Genomic DNA, 21,836 nt, shown 5'->3' on the forward strand with positions numbered 1-21,836 from the left:
CATGGGGCTTTACCGTAAGCGGCTGGTGCTTCGACCGAGTCTTGCCTTCTATCATAGGCTACTTTGTAGTCTTTGGTATCGTACCGCTGGATAAAGCACTTCGTATCGCTCCAGAGGTAGTCGTAGATGATATCGCGGACTTCGGTTGGCAAGGTCGAAAAAAATGGAGAAGTCGACATTGGAGCGGTCGATAATTTTGATTTTCGATATGCTGTCGAAGACCCTAGTTAACATTCGCTTCAGTTCTTGACGGAGTTGAGAGATTGAACCGGAGACTGAGGCGAACTATGATCGTGAGATCTAATGGGGCTAGGCATTGTATATATCGGTAAAGGGAGCACCATGAATGCACTGTCCAACGGTGTGGACCAGCAACACAGCGTGAATTGCGCATTGATGGCCGTGCACACAAAGGTAGCGCAGATATCGGTCGTATGGATTATAGGTACTGGGTAGTCGAATGGTCAGGGTGGCGGCTTCAATGCCGTACCCATGGCGAATCTGACGTTTGGCGATGATTGAAGCCATTGAATGGATGCAGCTTACTCCAATTGCAGAACAGACGGATGGCGCAGCCTAGGGAGTAGTTGCCTACATATGTAAGTGATACCCTCACTGATGGTTGTGTGGCAAAGACGATGTCAAGAAAAATGGTGGACTGCTAACCCTGGCTTCGCGTTAGGGTCTGCATCCCAGTGTCTTCGAAGCCCCCGGGCGGGAACGATCAACTCCAGAATCTCGAAACATTGCTGAGAACCTTCGGGGTCAGTCATTGACAAGACGAAACAACCATGGAAATCCGAATCTGCGTGCTTGTCGAAGACGCCTGATCGCTGTCATACTCTCTTTTGACTCCAACATCAAACGCAGATGTATACCAAGCGAGAGGGATGAAAGCGTAGATGAAAATGTAGCCGTGAGTGACTGAAGTCGAGTGAAAAAGCGCACGACTTAGATGTGCCAGCGTCGCCATCTATCACGGAGATGATGGCCGGAAGAAGATGCGGAAGTCGCGACCTCAGGCTGGCAATACTTGGTGCCGCAATGACGTTTCCCACGCGCACCGACCAGCCCCGCCAAACGCGAACCTGTCGCGTCCTCACGTCGCGTCAGCTACGCCACTCAGCAAGACATGGGTAACACTGTTCGCGAGTTCACGAACAGAGATTGCCATTGAGAACATCACAATCTTGGCAGGTACAAAATCTCAAAGGACAGGAAGATGGAACTGTAAGCTTGATTTGACTTAATACTAGGACTCCACGACAGAGTTTACAGGAAACTATCTACTTCAACACCTCCAGGACACCGAGTTCTCGCAACGCTATGATACAAAGACAAAACAAAGAAAGGGCTCTTCCTGCTACAACACCGTCTAAAACCCAGTATTTACAAATGAGAACAAAGGAACGCCAAGTAATGCTAATGATGATGATGCAGAACAAAAAAGGAAAAGAGTGATGTTAGGGAAGCTTCTAGTTCCCCCTACCAAGCAACTTCTTGCCCAGAGCCTTCGCTTTCTTCGTCTTCGGACCATCGGTGTCTTCTTCCATGACGCTGCCTTCCCGTCCACTCATACCACTGACGCCACTAATACCAGTGGCCACACTCGCAGCTCGCATGCTGGCCGCTCCACTACCCGCTCTGCCTCGCATGTGTCCGGCGAAAGGTGCGCTAACTCCAGCGATATGTTTACTCAAGCTATGAATGAGATTCGCATGTACTGGCTCCGTGTTGTCTACTCTTGACAGCTCATCAGCAAAGGCGCGACCGTCGTCGACGTCTTCGGGGCCTAGTCCGTTGCTGTGATGATTCAAGCCACCCATGATGGAACCGTGTGTTGAGCGTGCTTGATTGGAAGTTGAAGGTGGTTTTGAGGATTGGAGAGACGAGCCTTCTTCCGAGACGGTGCTGATGAGACTACCTTGGCGGCCGGATGCGAAAGAACGGCGGGGCATACGGTCTTCGGCTGAGAGGTCGGAGCCACCGGGTGAGTGGTCGCGCATGGAATTCGAATCGGTGCCTGAAAGATCGGGAGAGGTGTTGAGCATCGTGCTGCTGTTGGCGAGCTGTCGGAGACGTGATTGTGCTTTGGCTGAAGGCCGGTGGTGCGAGATCTTGTTGCCGACGATTGTACCGGCGTGCGAGAGGAGCGCTCTCAAGACGTCTTTCTTGAGTTGCGTGACGAGGTCTAGGTTAGACCATGTCTTGTTGCGGTACTCTATTGTGGGCATCCTGAAGACCAGGTCATGGACATCTTCAAAGTTGCGTGTGCTCTTGCCCTTGTAGGAAAGACATAGTACCATGGACGGAATCTTGAAGTAAGCGACTGTCATGTACTCGCTCGCACGACTCATCATCTCAGTCAGATCATCACTTCTGGCTTCCTTCTTATTCGTTTTCTTCTCCGCCAGATTGGTGCCGGTGCGGTAGAGTGCAAAGCGTTTTGCAGTTCGATCAGACTCGTTCAGAGTCTGGCTTGAGTTGGTAGTACTTGACCGGACGGAGCTTGGTCTTGTGGAGGTATTGGAGCTGTTTCCCAATGTAGGCACCACCAATGCGGAGCTCGGGTGTAGAGTGCGACGAAGCTCTGTACCACTACGAGAAGGGTTGTTGTCTTTGAAGAAACGGAAATAGTGAGCGCTTGGGCGCTTAACCAAGCTCTTCCTCTTTGCGTCAGACTTTTGTACTGGATCGGGCAGCTGAAGTGTAGGCGTAAGTCGTTGTTTGAGCGCCTCCACAGCGGCGTCATCAGCTGAAAGCGAGGCGCTCATACTTGTCGCTCCAGAAATAATGCTATCGGTCTCCGCATCTTCTTCCTCCTGAGTCGGCAGAGTGTGCTTGAGTAAGAAGGGCGACGAGTTCGCGGTCTTGCTGTCACCGTACGTAGGGAAGACATATTGCAACAGCTTCTTGCCGATCTGGTACTCCAACTGCACCTTTAGTGGATACAACTCAACTTCAAAGTGCTCTACGACAGGGATACCAGCGATCGACTCAAGCGCCACAAAGTACACCTTGAGGCATTTGGCGTTTTCCGGAAGAGTCTGATCTTGCTCAAGGAAAGGTGAAATCATCTCTGGGTATAGAGCGTTAGGTAGCAAGTTCAGACCTCGCACTTGCTCAATCTCCAAAGAGTTCGAGTTGGATCCATCGTTGTTGTCTGTGCGGTCGAATGCGACGTTCTTCAGTTGGAATTCTGCTAGTGACTCTGCGCCTTCGCGAAGCAGATGCCAAACGATGTCTGATGCAGAGACATACATCCGCAAAAGGCCAGTTGAATCTCTTGCTTGAGCACGATCGTCTTGCTTGCGTTGTGCGGTCGTGATCGCCTTCATGACGAAGAAGAGCTCGTCCTCGTAGACAGCCAAGTCTTTCTCAACTTCAATCCTGTCTTCCCAACCTTGCTTGTCCAGGTATTTCTCGTTGATCTGGAAGACATTTTTGATCTCTTCTAATTGCTGGATACGCTCTTGAAGACCCATGACTAGCTTTGGAGCTCCTGCGAGATCGGTGAAGTCGGAAGCAAGCATGATCTTCTCAAGTCGCTCATTACGCGTCTTTTCCAAAGGCTCGTGGTACAGCAAAAGATCTAATACGATGACGTACATCGCATAGTACTGCCTGGAATCGCACAGGGCCCGCACGTGTGGGAAGTCCACCCATAGATGGTCAATACGGCTCTCCATGTTGTCAGCAGATGTGGCAGAGTCGGCAGCCGAGACATCGTCGTTGTACTTCAGGCGCAGCGCGTTGTGCTTGTCGTAGCGCATACTGGCTGAAGTTCGCTGTACCACCCGCTGGAAGCCGAATGGATTGCTATGGAACTCGAACATGACCTCGAAAGGTACCCATGGTGGCCACGCTGAGCCAGCTGGCGTTCCGTACATGCTTCCGGAGTACATGTGGATATCCTCCGGACTGCTAAAGGTCTTTGAGTTGGTGACGAAGATTTGCAAGCTGTCCATAGCTGCGATGAACCTTCGTTGAACGAGACCCGAGACCTCGTCCATGACACGGTCCTTGTCCATGATTTGTAGAACCTTGAGTTGCATGCCTTTGGCCGTGACAAGTACCGCAGACTTGGTGTCTTTCTCGCTCTGCAATTGGATCTGCGGTGCAATCAAACGTACGAGATACGAGTTCTGAGAGACGTAATCGTCCGCGACATCTTCATCCGCTTTTGTCGGATTCGCATGTGAAGAGTCACCAGCACCGTTGGATGCACCGTTGGTGCTCTTGCTTTTAGCGTCTTCCTCATCAGCGTCGACAAAATTCCTGCCGTCGCGAAGCAACTGCTCGATTGTTTCGTCAATATTCAGTCCGGCCTCGTTGTCGCCAGCCATGGGTGTTTCGTCAGGTCCAGATGTAGATGGTCCACGAGACTTATTCTGCTCTTCAACAACATCGAGTATGAACTTTACTGCCCTTCGTGACATGTAGTAGACGAATCCTCGACGTTGACTGACTTGGTGTATGTAGCGGAGTATGATGTTCCGTAGGGAGTTGCCCCACTTCAGGTGGATGTTGTGAATGATGAATCGGTTGTTGAAGTCATTAGTGAAGTCCGTGATAGGGTTAGGAGGCGCATCGGCGTGCTTGTGTTCAGGGTCGATAGCATTTTGAGCTTCGTCTGCTTCAAAATACTCATCTTCTGTGTCGGTATCAGGCTCTGCGACAGTGTTGTCTGGTGAAGACGCGGCAGTTTCTAGCCGCTCCAGCAGACTAGCATGCATCGTAGAGAGGAATTCTAGTTTCCGTTGAAGGAACTGGGAATGATTACGCAGAGCCTCAAGACGGCGTTGCGACTCTTGTTGCATGTCTGACGTCTCACGAACGACTTTTAATTCTTGGTCGTTGATTGCATGCTGGTTAAGAGCAACCTGCTCTTTCACACGTTCAATCCGTTGCTCAATCAATTGACATTGTACCCGACGTGGGTCATTCCTTGCCGAAATGACACAATGATGAGTCGGCTCGTTACCGAATGCGCTCTTGCGATGTTTGTCGCCCGAAATGTTGTTGGCATGATCGGTTTGACGGAAGTACGTAAATCGTGGCGCGAATGCTAGCGGGAGAATCTGTGTTTCCGGATGCCGGCGTGACGGCAAGATCCAGCCAAGTTCAATGAAGTCGTCCATATCGACCCAGCCTAGGTCGTTGTCGGGAATCGTAAACTTCGACAAGTCGGCTGTTAGATACTCCTGGTTGTAGCTAGCGAGATCATCCGCGGTGGCGTTATCAACATCTTCAGAGCCTGTTCCTGCAATGCTTGCAGACACCGCTCGGATGTCTGTCCGGATGAGGTCAAGCTGTACTTGGTTGATGCGCATACCAGTCGTCTTGTTTTGCCTGCTGTTTTGTTGGCCTTCAGGCGCTTGGACCAAAGTTCGGAATTCTTCGCGGCGCTGATGGAGATCGAACATGAAACTGTCGAGACGGGCCTTCAGTCCAGTGGCGGCCACAACGCCTGCACCATAGTCTTCCGCATCTTTGTGCTTGTAGATATGGCTCATGTACAGAGGCGATAGCAAGAGGTTGTACTTGATGGTTGCAAGGTGCCGCCCGAATTTCTTGCTAGACTTCTCTACTCCTGGCCACAGCTTACCCTGGCGTACGGGCAATGACATGGCACCGGAGAACATCGACCACCAGCTGTAGAAGTGTGTGAAGAAGCGTGGTGAGAGATGCACACTGTTGTAGGTCTTTGATGGTTCTAAGTTGGCGACAGACCATTCTCGATCGTATGGAGCAGCGATAGCGATAGACATGTGGATGTGGTGACTGCGGAAGCCTCGGAAAGCGTCATATTCCTGCACGATGTCAGCAAGAGCTTCAAATTCAAGAGACGGGTTGATTACCTTTCCATTGGATGCTTTCGCATACTTTGGATTCTTGAGGGTGACATTGTAGTGGGGTATGAAGTTGAAGGAACGGCCGCCGTCGTCCAGGTTGCGCTCAAATACCAGTCCGGCAACCCAGCGCACATTGCCGTTCAATTTCATTACTGTTTTCTTGAAGACGGCTCTCTGCCTACGACTAGACATGCTCGATGCAGTATCTGGACGGGCCACAGCTTCAGTCTCCGCGTCGTGACGAGCAAAGTGATTGAGATCCGGAATGGCGAGCACGTAGCTTCCGCTCTTGACGATCATGAAGTTTTTAGGGTCTTCGTCCTCAGCAATGCTAAGTTGCACGTCGTTTTGCCAGCACATGACAAAGCCCGCACCGTGACCTGTGACCATGTACGGATCGCGTGAACCTGCATTCCGTTAGTAGAGTGATTATACAGGATGTGTTGTGTCTTACCTTTGAGAATCAGATGGACGTCGCCATCGCCCTTCCACGACACGTTGATGCGCGAGTGGAAAGTCAACCTAATCTTGTCCCAGAATCCAACCCTCTCCGAGGGGTCTACAGCTGGCTTTGTAAAATTCTCAATGATTTGCATCATATCCTGGATTGCCGGCTGATATGACGTGCCCCAAGTAATCCTTGTCGGGTATGCTGAGTTGATATCGATCGCCATGTCAGAGTATGTCTTCACAGGCGCCACAGTCCGACGAACGTCCACCGCGTATCCACGTGTGAGCTCGCCTGCAGAGTTCCGCTCCTGTGGTACGACAACAACTCGGCTGACGCGAGAAGATTCAACGTCCCTGAACTCTTCTGCTATCACGAAGTCTGTCTTCATCAAGACGCTCGGTAGTCGGGACGACTGTATACTGCCGATAGCCGGGAAGTGCAATAGCGGTAGCGGATAATCGCGAAGGTGGATCTTGGCTTCTCCCATCTGTATTTGAACGTGCATGGGGATCAAAAGAGCGTACTGCGTATCAAATGGCATACCTTTGCCGACACGGTGCAGGAAGCGTGGGTACTCCGAAATGGGGAACGAGGGCTTGTCAATGACAATCTCCAGGTCGCTGACAGCCAGCGCCATCAGGGCTGGGCGTTGCGAGACAGCAAGAATGGTTTCCTTCTGCTCAATGTCATCCGGCAGTTCGTCTAAGCCCCAGAATGTCGAGCGGATGTCGTTCATGGATCGATTCTGAGTTGCCATTGCGAAATCGATACGCTTTTTCCACGTCTGAGCGTTGAGGCGATTAAGCTTCACGCGCGCGTCCTGTACCGATGTTTCATATGACCCACTAAGACCGCTAAAACCATCCTTGTTATACCGCATAGGATGATCTGAACGTCCCCGTTCTGGTGAGCTATGTCCGCTCGAGTCCGCGCTCTTCGTGCGTCGGTGGAACCTCAGCTCTTTGTCCCTCTTCTTGATCTTGTTCCGGCCCCGAGGATCATGTGCTGATCTTGCGCGGTACCGTGTACCGCCTCGTTGTTCGTCTTGCTGTTGTAGTTTCCGCACTTTCAGATCAAAGGCGTGTTCACGAGCAAGTCTCTGCTTCTGCTCCATGAGTCCGATACGGTAGATGGTTCCGAGCTTCCATTCAAAGGCGTTGTCTTCCAACTCGAAGAGGACAGCGCGGCTTCGGAGCGATATCTTTGGTACGATTTTGGGGCCTTCGGCCTCTTTGTCCAGTACGTACTCATTGGTTCCAGTCTTAAAGCGATGATGCACTTGCTTGGCAGTCTTCGCGACGTTCGCGACATTGTCAAAGATTTTGTGCATGACGAGTTGATGAGGCACAGCAATTCTTATCGCGTCCGTCGCGATATCGAAAGACTTTTCGTTCGTTACTGTGTGACCGTACCTGAGCTTGGACTGGCGATAATCCAATCGCAAAGATTTGACACTGACGATTCGACTCCAAGCGCGTTTGATGGCAGGGTTCTCGGCAAATAATCGCACTAGACGTGCCCGGAGGAAGGGACTGGCCCAGCGATGCTTTCCCGCCTCAAGTCCATAGATCTGAAGCATGAGAGGTGGATCTCCGGGCATGTCAGCTTTGATCTGGAAAAAGTGAGATTTGACATCGATCGTCACGATCTCGTTACCGGCTGCACTAGGTGGGTCAACGACATCCTCACCCAACGACGGTACCGACAGATGCCGTGGCGAGCTGGACGAGCTTGGCTCTGGAGCCTTGGTCTTGCCCGCACCCCAATCAAAAGACCTTTGCAGGACCTGCATTGCCATGCACAAGGCAAAATGACGATAGAGCGAATAACGCAAAAAGAGGTTTTGGCTGTAAGAGTGCACGTGAAATATCGGGCCCTGTTTATCGGAGAGCGTGTGTAGAGCAATCTCCATACGGGGCAGCGACAACGTTGGTTCTTGTTCCGATTGCTCGTCGCCCTCGATGACCAAGCCTTCCAGCCCGTAGAAATGTAACGCAAGACGTCTACCATCGGTTGGGCCGTTCAATGTTCCTTTCGGTGACTTCGGCGAAGATGGAGGTGGTGATCTAAGCAGATGCTCCTCGCGATTGATGCTTCTACTTGGTGCGCGCCGTCTTGCAGGTCTTAGATCTATGTCTTCTTCCCGTCCAGTTTTGTATTCGGCGGTCCAAGATTCCAAATGCAGAGCAACTCCTCGACTTTGTTTAGATACATCAGGATCTATTCCAGCGACGTCCACGTTGAAGTCCGATCCTTGGAGATGTACGTATGTCATCCAGGCCGGTAGTCTCCGGAGTACATTGACGCCCTTCTTTCTGGGAGGGCTACGCCGACGGCCCATGTCCTTTGACATCTGTGTGACGATCTGCCGCAGTCCTTCACTGATTTCAGGCCGAACCATGTAGAGAGAGAACGTTTGTGCGGTGCCCCAGACCTCCACAACTGGGTCGGGAGCCGCACTCATCTGGACCTTGACTTCGAGATAGTCGGTCAGAAGCAAGTTGTGCTTCTCGATGGCTGCAGTCTGGTAGTAGAGTTGCTGTGCGTTCATACGGAATGTCGAGCTCAGTGCATAATGTAACTCGCCATCTGCAGAGTGCGATGATTCCATGTCCAAGGAGATTGAGGAAGATGCAGAGATGAGTAGATCAAACTCGTCGGCCTCATGCTTGTCGGGGTCCATCGGTGGAAGAGTGACCCTAATGACAGGCTCATGGATAGATATTTTGATGTTTGCTTTGGGCAAGAGCCGGCGAAACAGATATCGCTTACGTTGTCTGGTTTCAGGCGGTTTGCGGTGCAGCTCGTAGTTGTGGAAAATGGCGAGGAGTAGTGGTAGATGCTTGGGGTCAAGATCCAGAGATGGTGATGTGACGACCAGGTTGGCGAATAGTATGTTGGTATTGCGCTCGGCGCTATCTTTGTCATTAGAGAAATGAATAGTTTTAGAAGGAAGGGTCGTGTTCAGGGTCATGGTCGCCATAGGAATGTATAGGAGGCGTTCGGGATGGCCATCGCTGTTGTCGATTCCGACAGATATGGATATGGCAGCAAGAAGAGCCTGGTGGGCAATGTCGTCGGGCGAGAAATACATGAGATGCGCGGGGCTACGAGGATCGAGGCGGAGGAGGTCCATGCCGACTTCTTTCATGGAGAGATTAAGGTAGACCGGAGGCTCGGAGCTGTGGCCCATTTCGATCTGCTTGGTGAGGCCAAGGAAGCCAATCGCGAACTGGAATTCATGGATACCGCGGAGGATGGAGCTGGCGAACTCACGTGAGTCGGATACGGTACGAACGAGGTTTTCTTCGCGGCTGTTGGGGTCGTCCAGCTCTTCCATTACATCGCTGAGCGATACGTGTGTCCGACTGCCCCGAGAACGCTTGCGAGGGCTGGGCGCACGACACTTCTGGGCCCTTTCCATGCACAGCTTGACATCGTCGAGTGGAATGAGGAGGCGACCCAATTTGAGCGCAATAGATGCATCGCGCAGACCCTCGAGGCCTTTCTTGAGGAAGCCGTGGACGTTGAGGGTACAGTGATCCAGTAGTTCGGTCGACTCCCTGCCCTCTGGGGTGAAGAGGATACTGCGGGCGGAGAAGAGCCATTCGGCTGGCCACTGCTCCTCGTCGGACTTGGGCTTGTGGTGGTTGAAGAGGCGACTGCGATCGACCGTCTTGCGCCGTGTGTCGACTGCGAGATTGAGGCCGCCGACCTGGATGGAGCCCACGTCGACTACGACCAGGGTGGTCGCGTGCGCCACGACATCGACCTGCCTGAGCCAGTTGATGTTCCGGTGCAGACGCTTGATTTTCTCCTTGGCATCTGTTAGCCGCTTCCACGTCAGGCTTCGCGGTGTCTCGTCATCGCCCATGTCGTCGTCCTCCGCCACGGGCTCGGGCGTGTTCTGGCCGCTCTTGCCCTTTTGTGTAGTGCCGTTTGCCCAATGGGCCCATCCCGTCTTCTTCCGCGGCTTCTCTCCCAGCGCTTTGAGGTCGACCGTGACCTTTAGCTCGTGCAGAACGATGCTGACTACCGTGGGTTGTGCGAATGTGGGTCGGTGAAGGGTGAAGCCGAGTCCGCGGATCTCGATGCGCAGGCCATCCTTGGGCGTGAAGGCAATGCGTCGCAGCCCCCGTAAGCCCAGGCGCTGTATGGAGACCCCGGTGGCGATGCGTATAAAGGCGAATAGGACAAAGGAGAGCAGGTATATGAGGAGCACGAGCCCCGCGAGGAACTGGAGGGTTGGCAGAGCCATGATGCTGCTTCAACCGTATGCCATTGACCGAGTCGAGGATTATCGAACGAGGTGGTCGCGAGTGCACGCGACGTGCCTGAGTGATGGGAGAGTCGGCCGGCGGAACATAATCGAAGGGAGCGCGGGCGCAGGGCTACGAGAGTTGCTGCATCGAGGGCGAGGGTGTACGTAGGTGAAAGCGCGGACTTAACGGTCGGGGCAGATGAAAGCGGCCAAAGCGGCAGGCCCGGATCGCGTCGCTGCGTCGTAGCGGCTGTGGCTAACGAAAAATTCAGGGCGAACAGGAGGATCACGATCTAGCAAACTCGATGTAGGCTCTCTCCAGACGCTCTGCGGGGCTCCGTATTTGCTTCGCTTGGTGTCTTGTGCTGATGCCGTCAGATTTCCAGGTTCCCACGCTTCGTCGGCACATCATCCCTGCATCGCCAAGACCCACCCGCGTACCGGGAAGGAGCTTAAACGCTCCTGCCACGCGACTGTCACCCAACGACACATCTGCGTGCTCGCTGAGTCACGCTCACGTGCTACAGACTTGCACTGGCATGACTATGTGTTTCCGTGGTGTTAGGCCAGACGGCTTTCCGACCAAATCAATCCGACCACCCATCTAGCCAGTCGTTCCTGCCAAGCACGACCGGCCGCGGCTGTCTGCATACGTGGGACGACAGATCATGGAACCTCATCCCGCATTACGGCCGAACTGCAACGGCGTCGGGAACAAAGAGACGCTATCCTTGCGGTGGATCATCACCTTTGAACCCTTCGAAAGCTGTGCTGGATAGATCAGGTCCTTGTGCGTACGCAATTGTCCCAGCTCTATCGATGAACTCGTCTTGATACTCGTCCATCGATGTCACCTTCTGCGCGTTCAACGCGGCTTCCTCGAGGCCTCGCGCCTTCGCAACAGCTGCTCATTCCCCGGTATCCGGCAGGAAGCGCGTCCAAATAGAAAGAAGCGAACGATGTACATCAAACTTGGAAACATTGCACCTCTTTCACCATAGCACATCACATCGCTAAAACATGGATAGCCAAAATCCTCATTCAAATATACATGATGTAGCTCCGGCTGGGAGTGCAAGCAATACGCGATCATTAATTTTGCCGCCACCCCGTCCAACAGAATTCTTCCGCTATACGGATCCCACCGGCTTTACCTATATATATGCATTCTCGCTGCACGACGCGCAAAATCTCATCGCCAACAGACTCTCCAATCACGTACCCAAGTCGCCCATCTCAGTCTTTATGGCACGAACAGCGGATGTCGCCGACAAGCCCACGGCACCATGGCACCTTTTCTACCCAGCTGTCCCCGTCGATGCTGCCAAGCTTATTTGGTCACAAAATAATTGTCACCCACCACGCATGCTTATTTGTCGGGAAGATCTTCGTGCGGCATCGGGAAAGATGATCAAAAGGGAATACCAATGGCGAGACTGGCAACACAATCAAGCGGCTAGGTGCATTGTGTTGGATGCGCCAAGCACGTCGAGCACAACGAGTGTCAGATACGATAAAGAGCCAATATGGGCTCACGGGGATAGGGCTACACTCGCAAGGTTGGGAGCACCCAACGAAGAAGCAGGAGCACCGCGGGTTCTGAGGCGTGTGGTTGGCTCATTCTTCCTTCCCTATATGTGATCGATTAAGGGGGCATTTTTGGACTTCTTGCTACGCTGGTGTGTAATTGAGGGTTCATTGCCGGGTGTTTGTCAGTTTGGACTTGGCGGATGCACGTATTCATCCACTGATCAAATTCGTCTCTGCCGTTCACAGACGTTCATGCTGTCTTTTTTTTTTATCGTTTCACTAAGTGGTTGTCCAACACTACTTATCCAAGCAGCATGTTTTTCGATGTTCTTTCATCAACAGCAAACCCGGACACCTACCAGTCTGTTTTTTGGATACACTCATTCCACGACACTACTGGGCAACTATCACCAGTATCCTCGTGATTAATTCGCGAAGCCTCTGATATCGATCATGTTAATTCGATTTCATATTGATGTAAGGACGTGGAGGTCTCAACTTACTGACACCTTAGGGATTCGTTCTCAGTGTCATGAAGACGTGGAAGGTGGTGACGTCATAGCAGGGCGCGCTCAGGTCGAGCCACGAACCAACATTCTTACGCCGTCCATTTCCATCACCACGACGCGATGCGCTGGCATTACTCTGACTCTGACGCGTCTTTTATATTTTCACAGGACAATGTGGAATTTAACGCGCATTTGACACGTGAGCACTGGCATCGTGTTCGCGTTCTACGGGTTATTGACTACGAAGCAGTCGCTAAGAGAACGCAGGTCGGTGCATCACGTCCTCACGAGCGCGCCTGCCACTCAAACCTGAGAGAAACTTTTCGCTAGCATGTACATTACGGAAGTGCTACCGCACAGCAATCACGACGCATGACATCGGGACCGCCTTCGCTGCTGTAGGGACATTGTCAACTTCAAAGGAGCTCTGACCGTCTGCCATGATGTCCGGAAAGAGTGAATGGCTAGACTGCAGCGACAGCAGCCAGAGTTGCTTCGTCGGATCTCAGCCTCAGGACCCTGCCTTTATCGACATTCTGTGCGAAAACCCTTTGTTTGTCAGTCAGTCATCGCTTCGGAATACTTGCACTCCGCTACATCCTATTCTACCTTGGTGGGCTTGTATACTTCAAACCAATCATCTAAAATATGCGTACCCGGCCCAACGTTTGCGAGCGGCTCCGCGGCTGCCCGAACCCGGCTCTCATATACTACGCCTTCTCAGATGAGTGGCTGTGCAGCTACTGCATCGGGGACACGCGAATGGGGCTTCCGTTGTGTACGGAGGATGGCTGGAGACGTGGCAGTTGCGTTGACACCGAAAGCCAGCAATGGTTTTGCGACTCACATGCAGATCGTTGCGAAGCCATCGTTGGGAGACCACAAGGTCAATCTATCGGGAATTCACATCGATGTATGCGTATTGGGGCTCTCTACGAAAGCAATGTGCTTGACCGGTACTATTGCACCGAGCACATGCCAAACAATCAAGGACTACATGATACTGAGCCAGTTGCCGACGTGGTGATTAGCCCTCCGACGATCTCGCAGACTCTCAATTTAGACATCTTTTCGACTGTGGTGGATACGGAATGTTGCATTTGTTTCGAGCCACAGCGGAGCATGCGTCGACTTATCGCCTGCAACCACATGTTCTGTGAAGGCTGTCTGTCGAAGCAGGTCAACGGACCGTATGTGAGGGCTCATGACTGTCCGCTTTGTCGGAAAGATATCTTTGATATGAGAGGTACGGACGAGGATATGTTGATCTTCGCGAGAACATAGTCATGAAAACCTATTCGAGGTTGATAAAGTGAGATGCTTGTTACGAACTTTAGTTGTGTTCTTCCCCTCTTTGTCTCATTGGCAATTATGTTTCAAACACCAACATGCTCTCACTCGCTGCCGCTCCTTCCTGTCTCTCACCTTGCCACGTTCACCGCTCACGCCACTGCCGATGTTTGCTAGTCGCCAGAGTCTTCCGCGATTTCCAAGTGCAAACAACCGAGACTAGCTCCGCTGGTGTTTAGCAGCTCTACCTCTGTCCCCAATAACTTTACCACTCCTGTATCTCGACCAAAGCCCAAGACGCATGCCAAGTACTAAGTATGGCGCCACCTTCGCAGCCAGAAGAGATGTCGTAAGTGTCACAATTCCACATTTAGAGGTCCTGACGCTGACCTCTTGTGTTGCGCAGGCTCTTCAACGATCCCATTCTCTCTGACATTAAGATCCGTCAAATCTACAAAGGCGAGACCAAAGAGTACTTCGCGCATAAAGCTATCTTGTCAGCGCACTCCAAGTGGTTCATGCGAGCTTTTACCGGCCGGTTCAAGGTAGAGGGCTTGCTAAGTCACAATCAAGGCGCTAATGCTGACATCGAGTAACAGGAGGCTACTGCTAATGTCATTGACATACACGACGACGATCCCGATCACTTCGAGCGCATGTTGCGGTTCTTTTACACTACGGGACACAAGTTGGGACCAGTGTGCAAATTCAGCGGGAACACCAAAGACAAACCCACAGAGGAGGACTTCCAGAAGCACCTTCTAGCGCCGATCAAGCTTTACGCCCTCGCTGACAAGTACGATGCGCCAGCGTTGTGCGATCATGTTACCGAAACTTGGCGCCAAAATCTCGAGGAGGCGTGGGTAGGCTCTACGCAGTTGTGCAGTATCATCCGCACACACTACGAAACCTGTATCACGGTCGATGATGCAATGAGCGGTGTCATCACCTGGTACATTGTTGACCGCTGCATGAGATGGTTGGGAACAACTGTAGAAGCTGCTCTCATGGCCAGAGAGCATCCGACGTTCTCTGTCGACATATTCTTAGCACTTCAAGCGAAGAGCAAGATCGTGCTACCAAAATAGTCAGGAACCGAGATTTGGGGACGAAGTGGAACTCTCAGACATCGAAACACTTTCATACACAACGATTGGCTACAGCGCTGGAGTGATTCCGGTGAAAATTGCCTCGTGTGGTAGTATTCGCCTTGTCGAGTTCTCATAGCCATCTCCGAGCTTACGAGCGATCAATATACAAATTCTCGTTCATGTTCCACTCCATTTCCAAAGCTACCTCTGGACAACGTCTAGCGCACTGCTACCCTCCCACTGACCCCACAGCTTCCGCATAACACCCTGCCTCTCCATCGTATCCTGCAGATGCTTCAGTGCAGCAAGCCTTCCACTTCCATCCTTCATCTTCCAGTTCCAACCCTCCGAGCGACCGGCCATAACAAGCTCCCACTTCGCCTTGTTATCAACCGGCTGCACATGCGCACCAGGCTCGCTGTACACCGTGACTACATCGCGAGCTTGCAGGAAAGCGAAGTTCGATGTACCCTGCATGCACTCGCGGATCTCGAGGACCTTGAGGGCGAGATGCGGGTTGTAGACGCGCGCAGTGTCTGGTTATGTTAGTTCAGTATCAGCGAAGTGACAATGTAACAACGTACTGAGGATACCAATCTTCATCTCATCAGCCACATCCGCAACAGCGACGTCCTTCTCCTCGTGACCCGTCTTCTCAACCATTCTAACGTTGATCTGGCGACCGCCCACCTTGCTCCAACACAGCTCTTGTACCGCGCGCTCTGCCTCCCCCTCTCCGGTGATCTTGATGAATGTGCGTAGCGGATAAGCGAGGTTCTTGACGTTGGGGAGCGCAAAGTCAGGCGAGATCGTGAAGTCCTGGAAGAGTAAGATCACGTCTCGGTGGGTGAGCTTTGGTGGGTAATTGGAGAGCTCGATGGTGGTCCAAGACATGTTGGAGAGTGAGGGTGTGGGAGAGGGGGTTGGTGTAGGTGGTGTAATTGTTATGGTGATTGGGTGGGGGAGAGGGAATCGAGGTGGGGCGAGGCGGTCTAGGTGTAGTGAGCGGACGGTCTTGGTGAAGATCTGGTGAGCGAGATTGGTCGGCTCGCCCGTTTGCGTTTGCGGTGGGGGCATTGTATACTACTTTTGATGGTTAGTAGCGTAAAGAGAAATGCTATTTGATTGCAAAGAGGTTCTGGTATTGCGGTTGTGTGAGAGGGTAGAATTCTGGGTTCAAAATCGCTCGAAGTTTACTATCTACTAGATGATGATATCCTCAGTCACTTTCACATCGAACTCGCATTCACCACATCATTTGGGGAAGGGTGGAAACGAGAAAGAAGCCTTGAATTCGGACATATCTAGACAACTACATCATTTTTCCTCAAGCATATCTCAGTGATGACCAAGTAGCGTGGCGATAGTCAGACTACCAGCACCTTACTGTCGTCCAGAGCAAAAGACTGTGAAGCTACAAGGCACCCGTATTGTCTCGAACTCCGTCGTTAATTGACGTCATGTAGTTGACAACTCGACTTGATCTTTTTGGTGAAGGGGAGGAGTGAGGAGGAGGCGCGTGCCCACGTGGGCTCGTGAAGTGGGGCCATGATGTGACGCGTAGATACCCATTCGTCGCACAACCTTTCGACACCGCTCCCAATCGCGAAAGGCGACGACAAGATGGAGACCGTCTATGTACCGCCACACCTTCGGAAGAAGGTAAAATCTACAACGGTATCAGACGCGCCACCAACACCTGTCGCAATACCATCCGTGGTGCCCAGCTCGAAGCCACAGGAGCGATCCGATGACGACTTGTACACGGTCCAGGAAATCCACAACTACTTCTGGGGAGAGGGAGCCGTCACCGAAGATGCGCATAACGCTACCCTCCATTCCTCCGCGACCAACCCGAACGGTCTATCGTGGGTGCTGTTGTTCAACGGCGCGAACCCGAAGTGGGACGAGGACGGAGTTATATTCGTCAAGAGCAACCTGAACCTTCTCACGGTAGCCACACCTCCTTCCGAGCCTAAAACAGTAATCGCCGTCGCAGTACCTACACAACGATTAGACGAACCGGGTGAGGACGGAGGTGTTATGCTACCAACGAGCAGCGAAGTCGCAGACGAGGATTATGAGGAGAGTTCATGGGGTGGAACACCGGAGCCTGCCAGCACTGAGCCGCTATCGAATCGCCAGAACGAGAGAGTTCTCATCGACTACTCTCCAATTGCCGTCTTCTCTCAGCCTGTCCCGCGTGCTAGCCGATCATTCAAGTTCATCGGATGGTACGAGATTGAACACCTACAAATCCTCGAGCCTGGTTCCCAAGGGCTGCTTCATATGTTGTGGGATAAGTGGAAGACGAAGGACAAATACGGCAGCTATGTACCAAGGCAGCGAGGCTCCGGCAATTGGATGAAGAGCATGTCTTACTCTTGGGCTGTTGTCCAGATGAAAAAAAGACAAAGAAGCTATGGAGAACAAGGGCAAACCGAGGATTGAAAGAAGCGAAGATACGGAAGATATGACCAGAGATGGCGGAGGACAGCGCGTCGATGACATGCTGGCTGAGATGAGGATCGAAGGCGAAGGCAAAGTGGTGACGCCCGAGGAAGAGGACACTTGATAACTCTCAGTGCGGACCAATCTATATCTGATCGGCTGGTAGAGGATGACATCGCACAGCAGCGATGGGCGCAGATACAGTGATGGAGGAAGTAATGTCTAGTTCAGACAGTCATTAAAGCAATGCCACCAACCTTGTAGTCATCTGATCAATATCGAAGTCTCTTCATGCATCCTAACGCCCTCATCAAGATCCTGACATCTTGTACATGGCTTCTCCCATCGACATCTTCTCAAACCTTGATAGATTGGACATCTGTCCTCGAGGAGATTGAAGAAGATAGAAAAGTGGCACAAGTGATGTTTAGCCGGATGAGGCAGCCGCGTCCAAAATGCGGAGGTCGACGCGCTCCGATTGGCAGTGTCGGAGAAGGCCGATGGTGGGGCTGCCGCGGGGTACCGTCACCACTTCTGATACCATTGCCGTCGGCCCATTGCTTATCGGCATTTCTTTCGTTTTCAATTCTGTCTTCTTGTTGTGTGCGCATTGAGCTGCTTGAATTTTGAACCCTCCCCTCGTCGTCCTGGTGCTAGTTGTACAGCCGCCTCCTTGCCACGCAATAACAGCGCTGATCCCCGGCACAGCACCCCACCAAAAACCCCACCTCCCCCTGAACGCGACGAAATGACCGAGTCAATCCCCAAAACACAAACCGCAGGCTGGATCCAAGACCCCGGTCCGGATTGCGTCCTTCAAATCCGCAACGATGTACAAGTCCAATCCCCTTCGGCCGGCGAACTCCTCGTAAAGCTCGAATACAGCGGCATATGCCACAGCGACTGCCACAACCTCGTTTCGCCTGGGAAGTACACTGAAGTGCCCGGGCATGAGGGCGTTGGCACTGTCGTATCGCTGGGTCAGGGAGTGTCAGGAGACTTGCTGGGGAAGAGAGTAGGAATAAAGTGGCTGTGGAACGCGTGTAAAGAATGCAGTAGCTGCAAACAAGGCAAAGAGAACCATTGCGCCAAGCAGAAGAATACTGGAAGAAGCGTATGGGGTACGCTACAGCAGTACGTAGTCGCAGATGCCGAATTCGTTACTATGATCCCGGAAGGAGTCAAGAGCGAAATCGCAGCGCCACTCCTCTGCGCAGGTCTCAGTCTCGCAGGCGCTGTGTCAAAACTCATGCCTGAGGTCAACCCCGGTGACTTCGTCGCTATAATTGGTGCTGGAGGAGGTCTTGGACATATCGGTGTGCAGATTGCTACTATCAAGGGATACAAAGTCATTGCGATTGACAGTGGTGCCGAGAAAGAGAAGCTGACGAAGGAGATGGGCGCCGTGGCTTTCGTGGACTACGCCAAGCAGGATGTGTTGCAAGCCGTGCGAGATCTTACGGACGGAGAAGGCGCGCATGGTGTTATCTGTGTTGCTGGCAGCGAAAGAGCGTATCTTCAAGCTCCTGCTTTGGCGAGGAATAGTGGCGTGTTTGTTTGCGTAGGACTTCCACCGGATACGTTCATGTTTCCTATGAGCCCTATTCATATCGCTAACAGAGGTACGCTCCTGCACCTAAATCGATTGGAACAGGACTAGTGCTAACAAAACCAGGGCTTGTCATCAGAGGATCCTCAACCGGTAGCGCCAAGCAGATGGATGAGCTGTTGCAGATGGCTTTGCAGGGCAAGATCACACCGAAGGTCGAAGTTTACGACTTTGCCGACTCTCCGAAGATTCTCCAGGAGTTGCAGCGTTATGAGGTTACGGGGAGGAAGGTGGTACGGGCGCCGTAAATGCTTGGCGAAGATTTTTGGAATGTAGTAGTTGAGCGCACGCATTGGGGTGGTGTTTCGCATGTGCGGGGTGTGGCGTTGAGGCTACTCAAAGCGCGGAGTTTAGCGTGTATCAGCGTGGGAGCGATGCATGAAGAGGAGTTGAGGGCTTGTCGTGGAGTAGGGGATATATTATAGGGTGTATTGGAGGCGCAATGTGATACCCTTGTAAAAGATTAGGGTTGTAGGAGAGCGCGGTTATGACGAATGCACTATCCTGAGATCGCTAAGTCGCTATACGGGTCGTCCCATGCTATCGCGAACATTAATCATTACATGAATGTAGACTAATACCAGTCTCCGCTCTCTTCGTTCGCCTTCACGTCCATAGGATTCATACTCATAATCCGCTGCCCGGGTATCGTGTCCGTGAACGCACTCTCAAAAACACCACTAACAGCTCTTCGTCCGATCTCCCTGAAACTGTCGTAGTCCTGGTTATCACCAGTGATAGCACTCCATTCAGGGTCCTCAGGGCTGCGCGCAGGGCCTAGATCACTCCATCGCGTTACGATGAGAGCCTGCTTGAAGCGCTCAGGGCCGTTGCCTCGCACGCTCTTGTCTTCAACGAGTTTGAGTTCGAATAGGTATTCAGTCGGGCATCTGGGACAGCGGCGCATTGGTCGGCATATGGAACAGAGGTTGACCATGCCAACAGCCTTTTTCCCTATGCTACGTTCGCGGAACTTGTCGAGGGCTGTCGTTTCGGATTCGTGAACATGAGGAATATGCGACAATGCGCATTTAGGTATCGATGTTAACAGCCCGTGCTTCCAATGTGCGCAAACGCTGAAGTAGGGGGTGAAGTCTCCACGGCTGAACAAAAGCATACGCTTTGCTGCATCTGTCATACCCCCTTCCACGTACTGTTGTGATCGGATGCGCATCAATAGGTGACCTTTATCGGTAATGTGATAGGTAGAATCATGCCTCCAGGTCGAATAGGTGTCTTTCCAACGGCGGCCTAGCGACTGGTGAGGAATACCGTAATCTGCACCGTAGGCCCAATGACGTCGGGCTAATTGAGCGAATGCGAATGGTAATGTGCGACCTTCGCTAATGCGGAGCCTTGGTGGAGGAATATGAACGTTGGTTCGATTGGGGCACTCAAAGAGTGGATTGAGAACATTGGGAGGCTTCATTGTCTCCATACCAGGCTGAATGCGCAAATGCCACTGTGCGCATGGGAAACAGAAAAGATGGCGTGGCATCTTGTGGTCCATGGAAAGTAGAAAGTCGAGCCGTTGCGGCCGATGGAGCGGATCCAGGAGCAATTTGTAGGGGTGTCTACCTAGTCGAGCGTACATGGTGCGGCATGTAGAGGATAGGTTGGCAACTTCGAGTGGTGATAGGGAGTCCGCAACATGAAGCCATACTTCAGGCGATGCGCTGCCGAGTAATGCTGTTCCGTCGGGCTTCGTAGGATCATAGAGTAAAGATACATCATCTCGTTCTTCCTCAATCGTATCGACACCATCAATGTACGTGAAAGCATGCATCATGTCTGTCAGATCCTTTCTTTCTCCGGTATCTTTGTCAAGAATGTCATCGGCCTTGACATGCTTTGAAGGCGCGCGATGAGACTTGGTCAGCTTTGAAGGCTGCGATCTCGATGGCGCGTATGGTAGAGTCTGCTCATTGCCCGACTGTGGTATTGATGCAGATCTCGAGCTGTGTAATTGATATAAAGGTGCGGCATATTGTGGTTGTCCTTCTGAGTTGCGGCGGTAATCGGCTGCTTGTTGCCCAGGTTGTAGGTAGGCGTTGCTGGTGTCCATGAGAGCATTAACAGCAGCATATGGATGATCACGCAACGCATGCGGTGCAAGGCCAGTGATGTCTTCATTGGTAGGTAAGCCAAAACTGTTGTCTGAAAGATCGGTTCTCTCGTTCGTGAAGCTGCCAGAGTCTTGGCGGTTGGGGTTCGCTACGTTGGTGGTTGAGTCAAGCTTTCCGAGCATATCGCTTCGTGATCCCTTCTTGGAAAGTTTCTTCCGCGTAGCCGGCTCTTTTGGTTGTTTCCCTGATCGCATGCCAAAAATGGCGCGTAAGCCGCCTTTCTTGGTTTCTTGTTCCGTCATAATGGAGACAGCTGCAGCTAGTTGCGCAGGTGATTAGGGGATGTCGCTGACCTCAAGACGGAGGATGAGGCTCAGTCGATACGGATGATGGACAGTATGGTATGCGCAGGTGGTACTGATACGGTTCCCCGGAGAAATGGGTTGTCAAAAGATGTTTATCGAAATTGCAGCAGGGTGGATGATCATCGTCATAGCGTGGCGGCTCGTTTCGGCAGAGGATCCGTACTCATCCGCTCAATTCGTCCACTAGTAAGCTCAATCAGTGGGTACGCATGTCGTCATGAGTGAAGTGTGCATGCAGGTGCGATGAGGTGCAGTCCAGACCGCTTAAAGATCACGATGTTGGAGCTGGCAGTGCGCGATGGGATTGTGAGCACGCGTAAGGTGCGCGACATGCATTGACCATCTGACGTAATCCGCT

General features: G+C 52.2%; 6 protein-coding genes across 6 annotated transcripts; 3 read left to right on the plus strand and 3 right to left on the minus strand.

Moving 5' to 3' along the window:
• Positions 1-1,475: 1,475 nt before the first annotated feature.
• On the minus strand, positions 1,476-10,564 carry J4E79_005805 (uncharacterized protein; the record flags this gene model as incomplete). The annotated part of the gene is made up of 3 exons (XM_049354683.1): positions 1,476-5,813; positions 5,862-6,262; positions 6,310-10,564. 3 exons carry the CDS (start codon positions 10,562-10,564, stop codon positions 1,476-1,478), a joined length of 8,994 nt encoding a protein of 2,997 aa, XP_049210806.1.
• Positions 10,565-14,213: 3,649 nt separating this feature from the next.
• On the plus strand, positions 14,214-14,984 carry J4E79_005806 (uncharacterized protein; the record flags this gene model as incomplete). Its single annotated transcript, XM_049354684.1, has 3 exons — positions 14,214-14,245; positions 14,303-14,441; positions 14,496-14,984. The coding sequence occupies 3 exons, from the start codon at positions 14,214-14,216 to the stop codon at positions 14,982-14,984; spliced, it is 660 nt and encodes a 219-aa protein (XP_049210807.1).
• Positions 14,985-15,188: 204 nt separating this feature from the next.
• J4E79_005807 (uncharacterized protein) lies at positions 15,189-15,881 on the minus strand (the record flags this gene model as incomplete). Its single annotated transcript, XM_049354685.1, has 2 exons — positions 15,189-15,523; positions 15,572-15,881. 2 exons carry the CDS (start codon positions 15,879-15,881, stop codon positions 15,189-15,191), a joined length of 645 nt encoding a protein of 214 aa, XP_049210808.1.
• A 729-nt stretch (positions 15,882-16,610) lies between these two features.
• J4E79_005808 (uncharacterized protein) lies at positions 16,611-17,562 on the plus strand (the record flags this gene model as incomplete). The annotated part of the gene is made up of 2 exons (XM_049354686.1): positions 16,611-17,321; positions 17,416-17,562. 2 exons carry the CDS (start codon positions 16,611-16,613, stop codon positions 17,560-17,562), a joined length of 858 nt encoding a protein of 285 aa, XP_049210809.1.
• Positions 17,563-18,186: 624 nt separating this feature from the next.
• On the plus strand, positions 18,187-19,295 carry J4E79_005809 (uncharacterized protein; the record flags this gene model as incomplete). The annotated part of the gene is made up of 2 exons (XM_049354687.1): positions 18,187-19,060; positions 19,114-19,295. The coding sequence occupies 2 exons, from the start codon at positions 18,187-18,189 to the stop codon at positions 19,293-19,295; spliced, it is 1,056 nt and encodes a 351-aa protein (XP_049210810.1).
• Positions 19,296-19,621: 326 nt separating this feature from the next.
• Positions 19,622-21,415, minus strand: J4E79_005810 (uncharacterized protein; the record flags this gene model as incomplete). Its single annotated transcript, XM_049354688.1, has 1 exon — positions 19,622-21,415. The coding sequence occupies one exon, from the start codon at positions 21,413-21,415 to the stop codon at positions 19,622-19,624; it is 1,794 nt and encodes a 597-aa protein (XP_049210811.1).
• Positions 21,416-21,836: the final 421 nt, after the last annotated feature.

Source organism: Alternaria viburni (assembly GCF_023758015.1).
Source record: "Alternaria viburni strain BMP 2772 chromosome Unknown scaffold_11, whole genome shotgun sequence".
In the NCBI taxonomy this organism is placed as follows: domain Eukaryota; kingdom Fungi; phylum Ascomycota; class Dothideomycetes; order Pleosporales; family Pleosporaceae; genus Alternaria; species Alternaria viburni.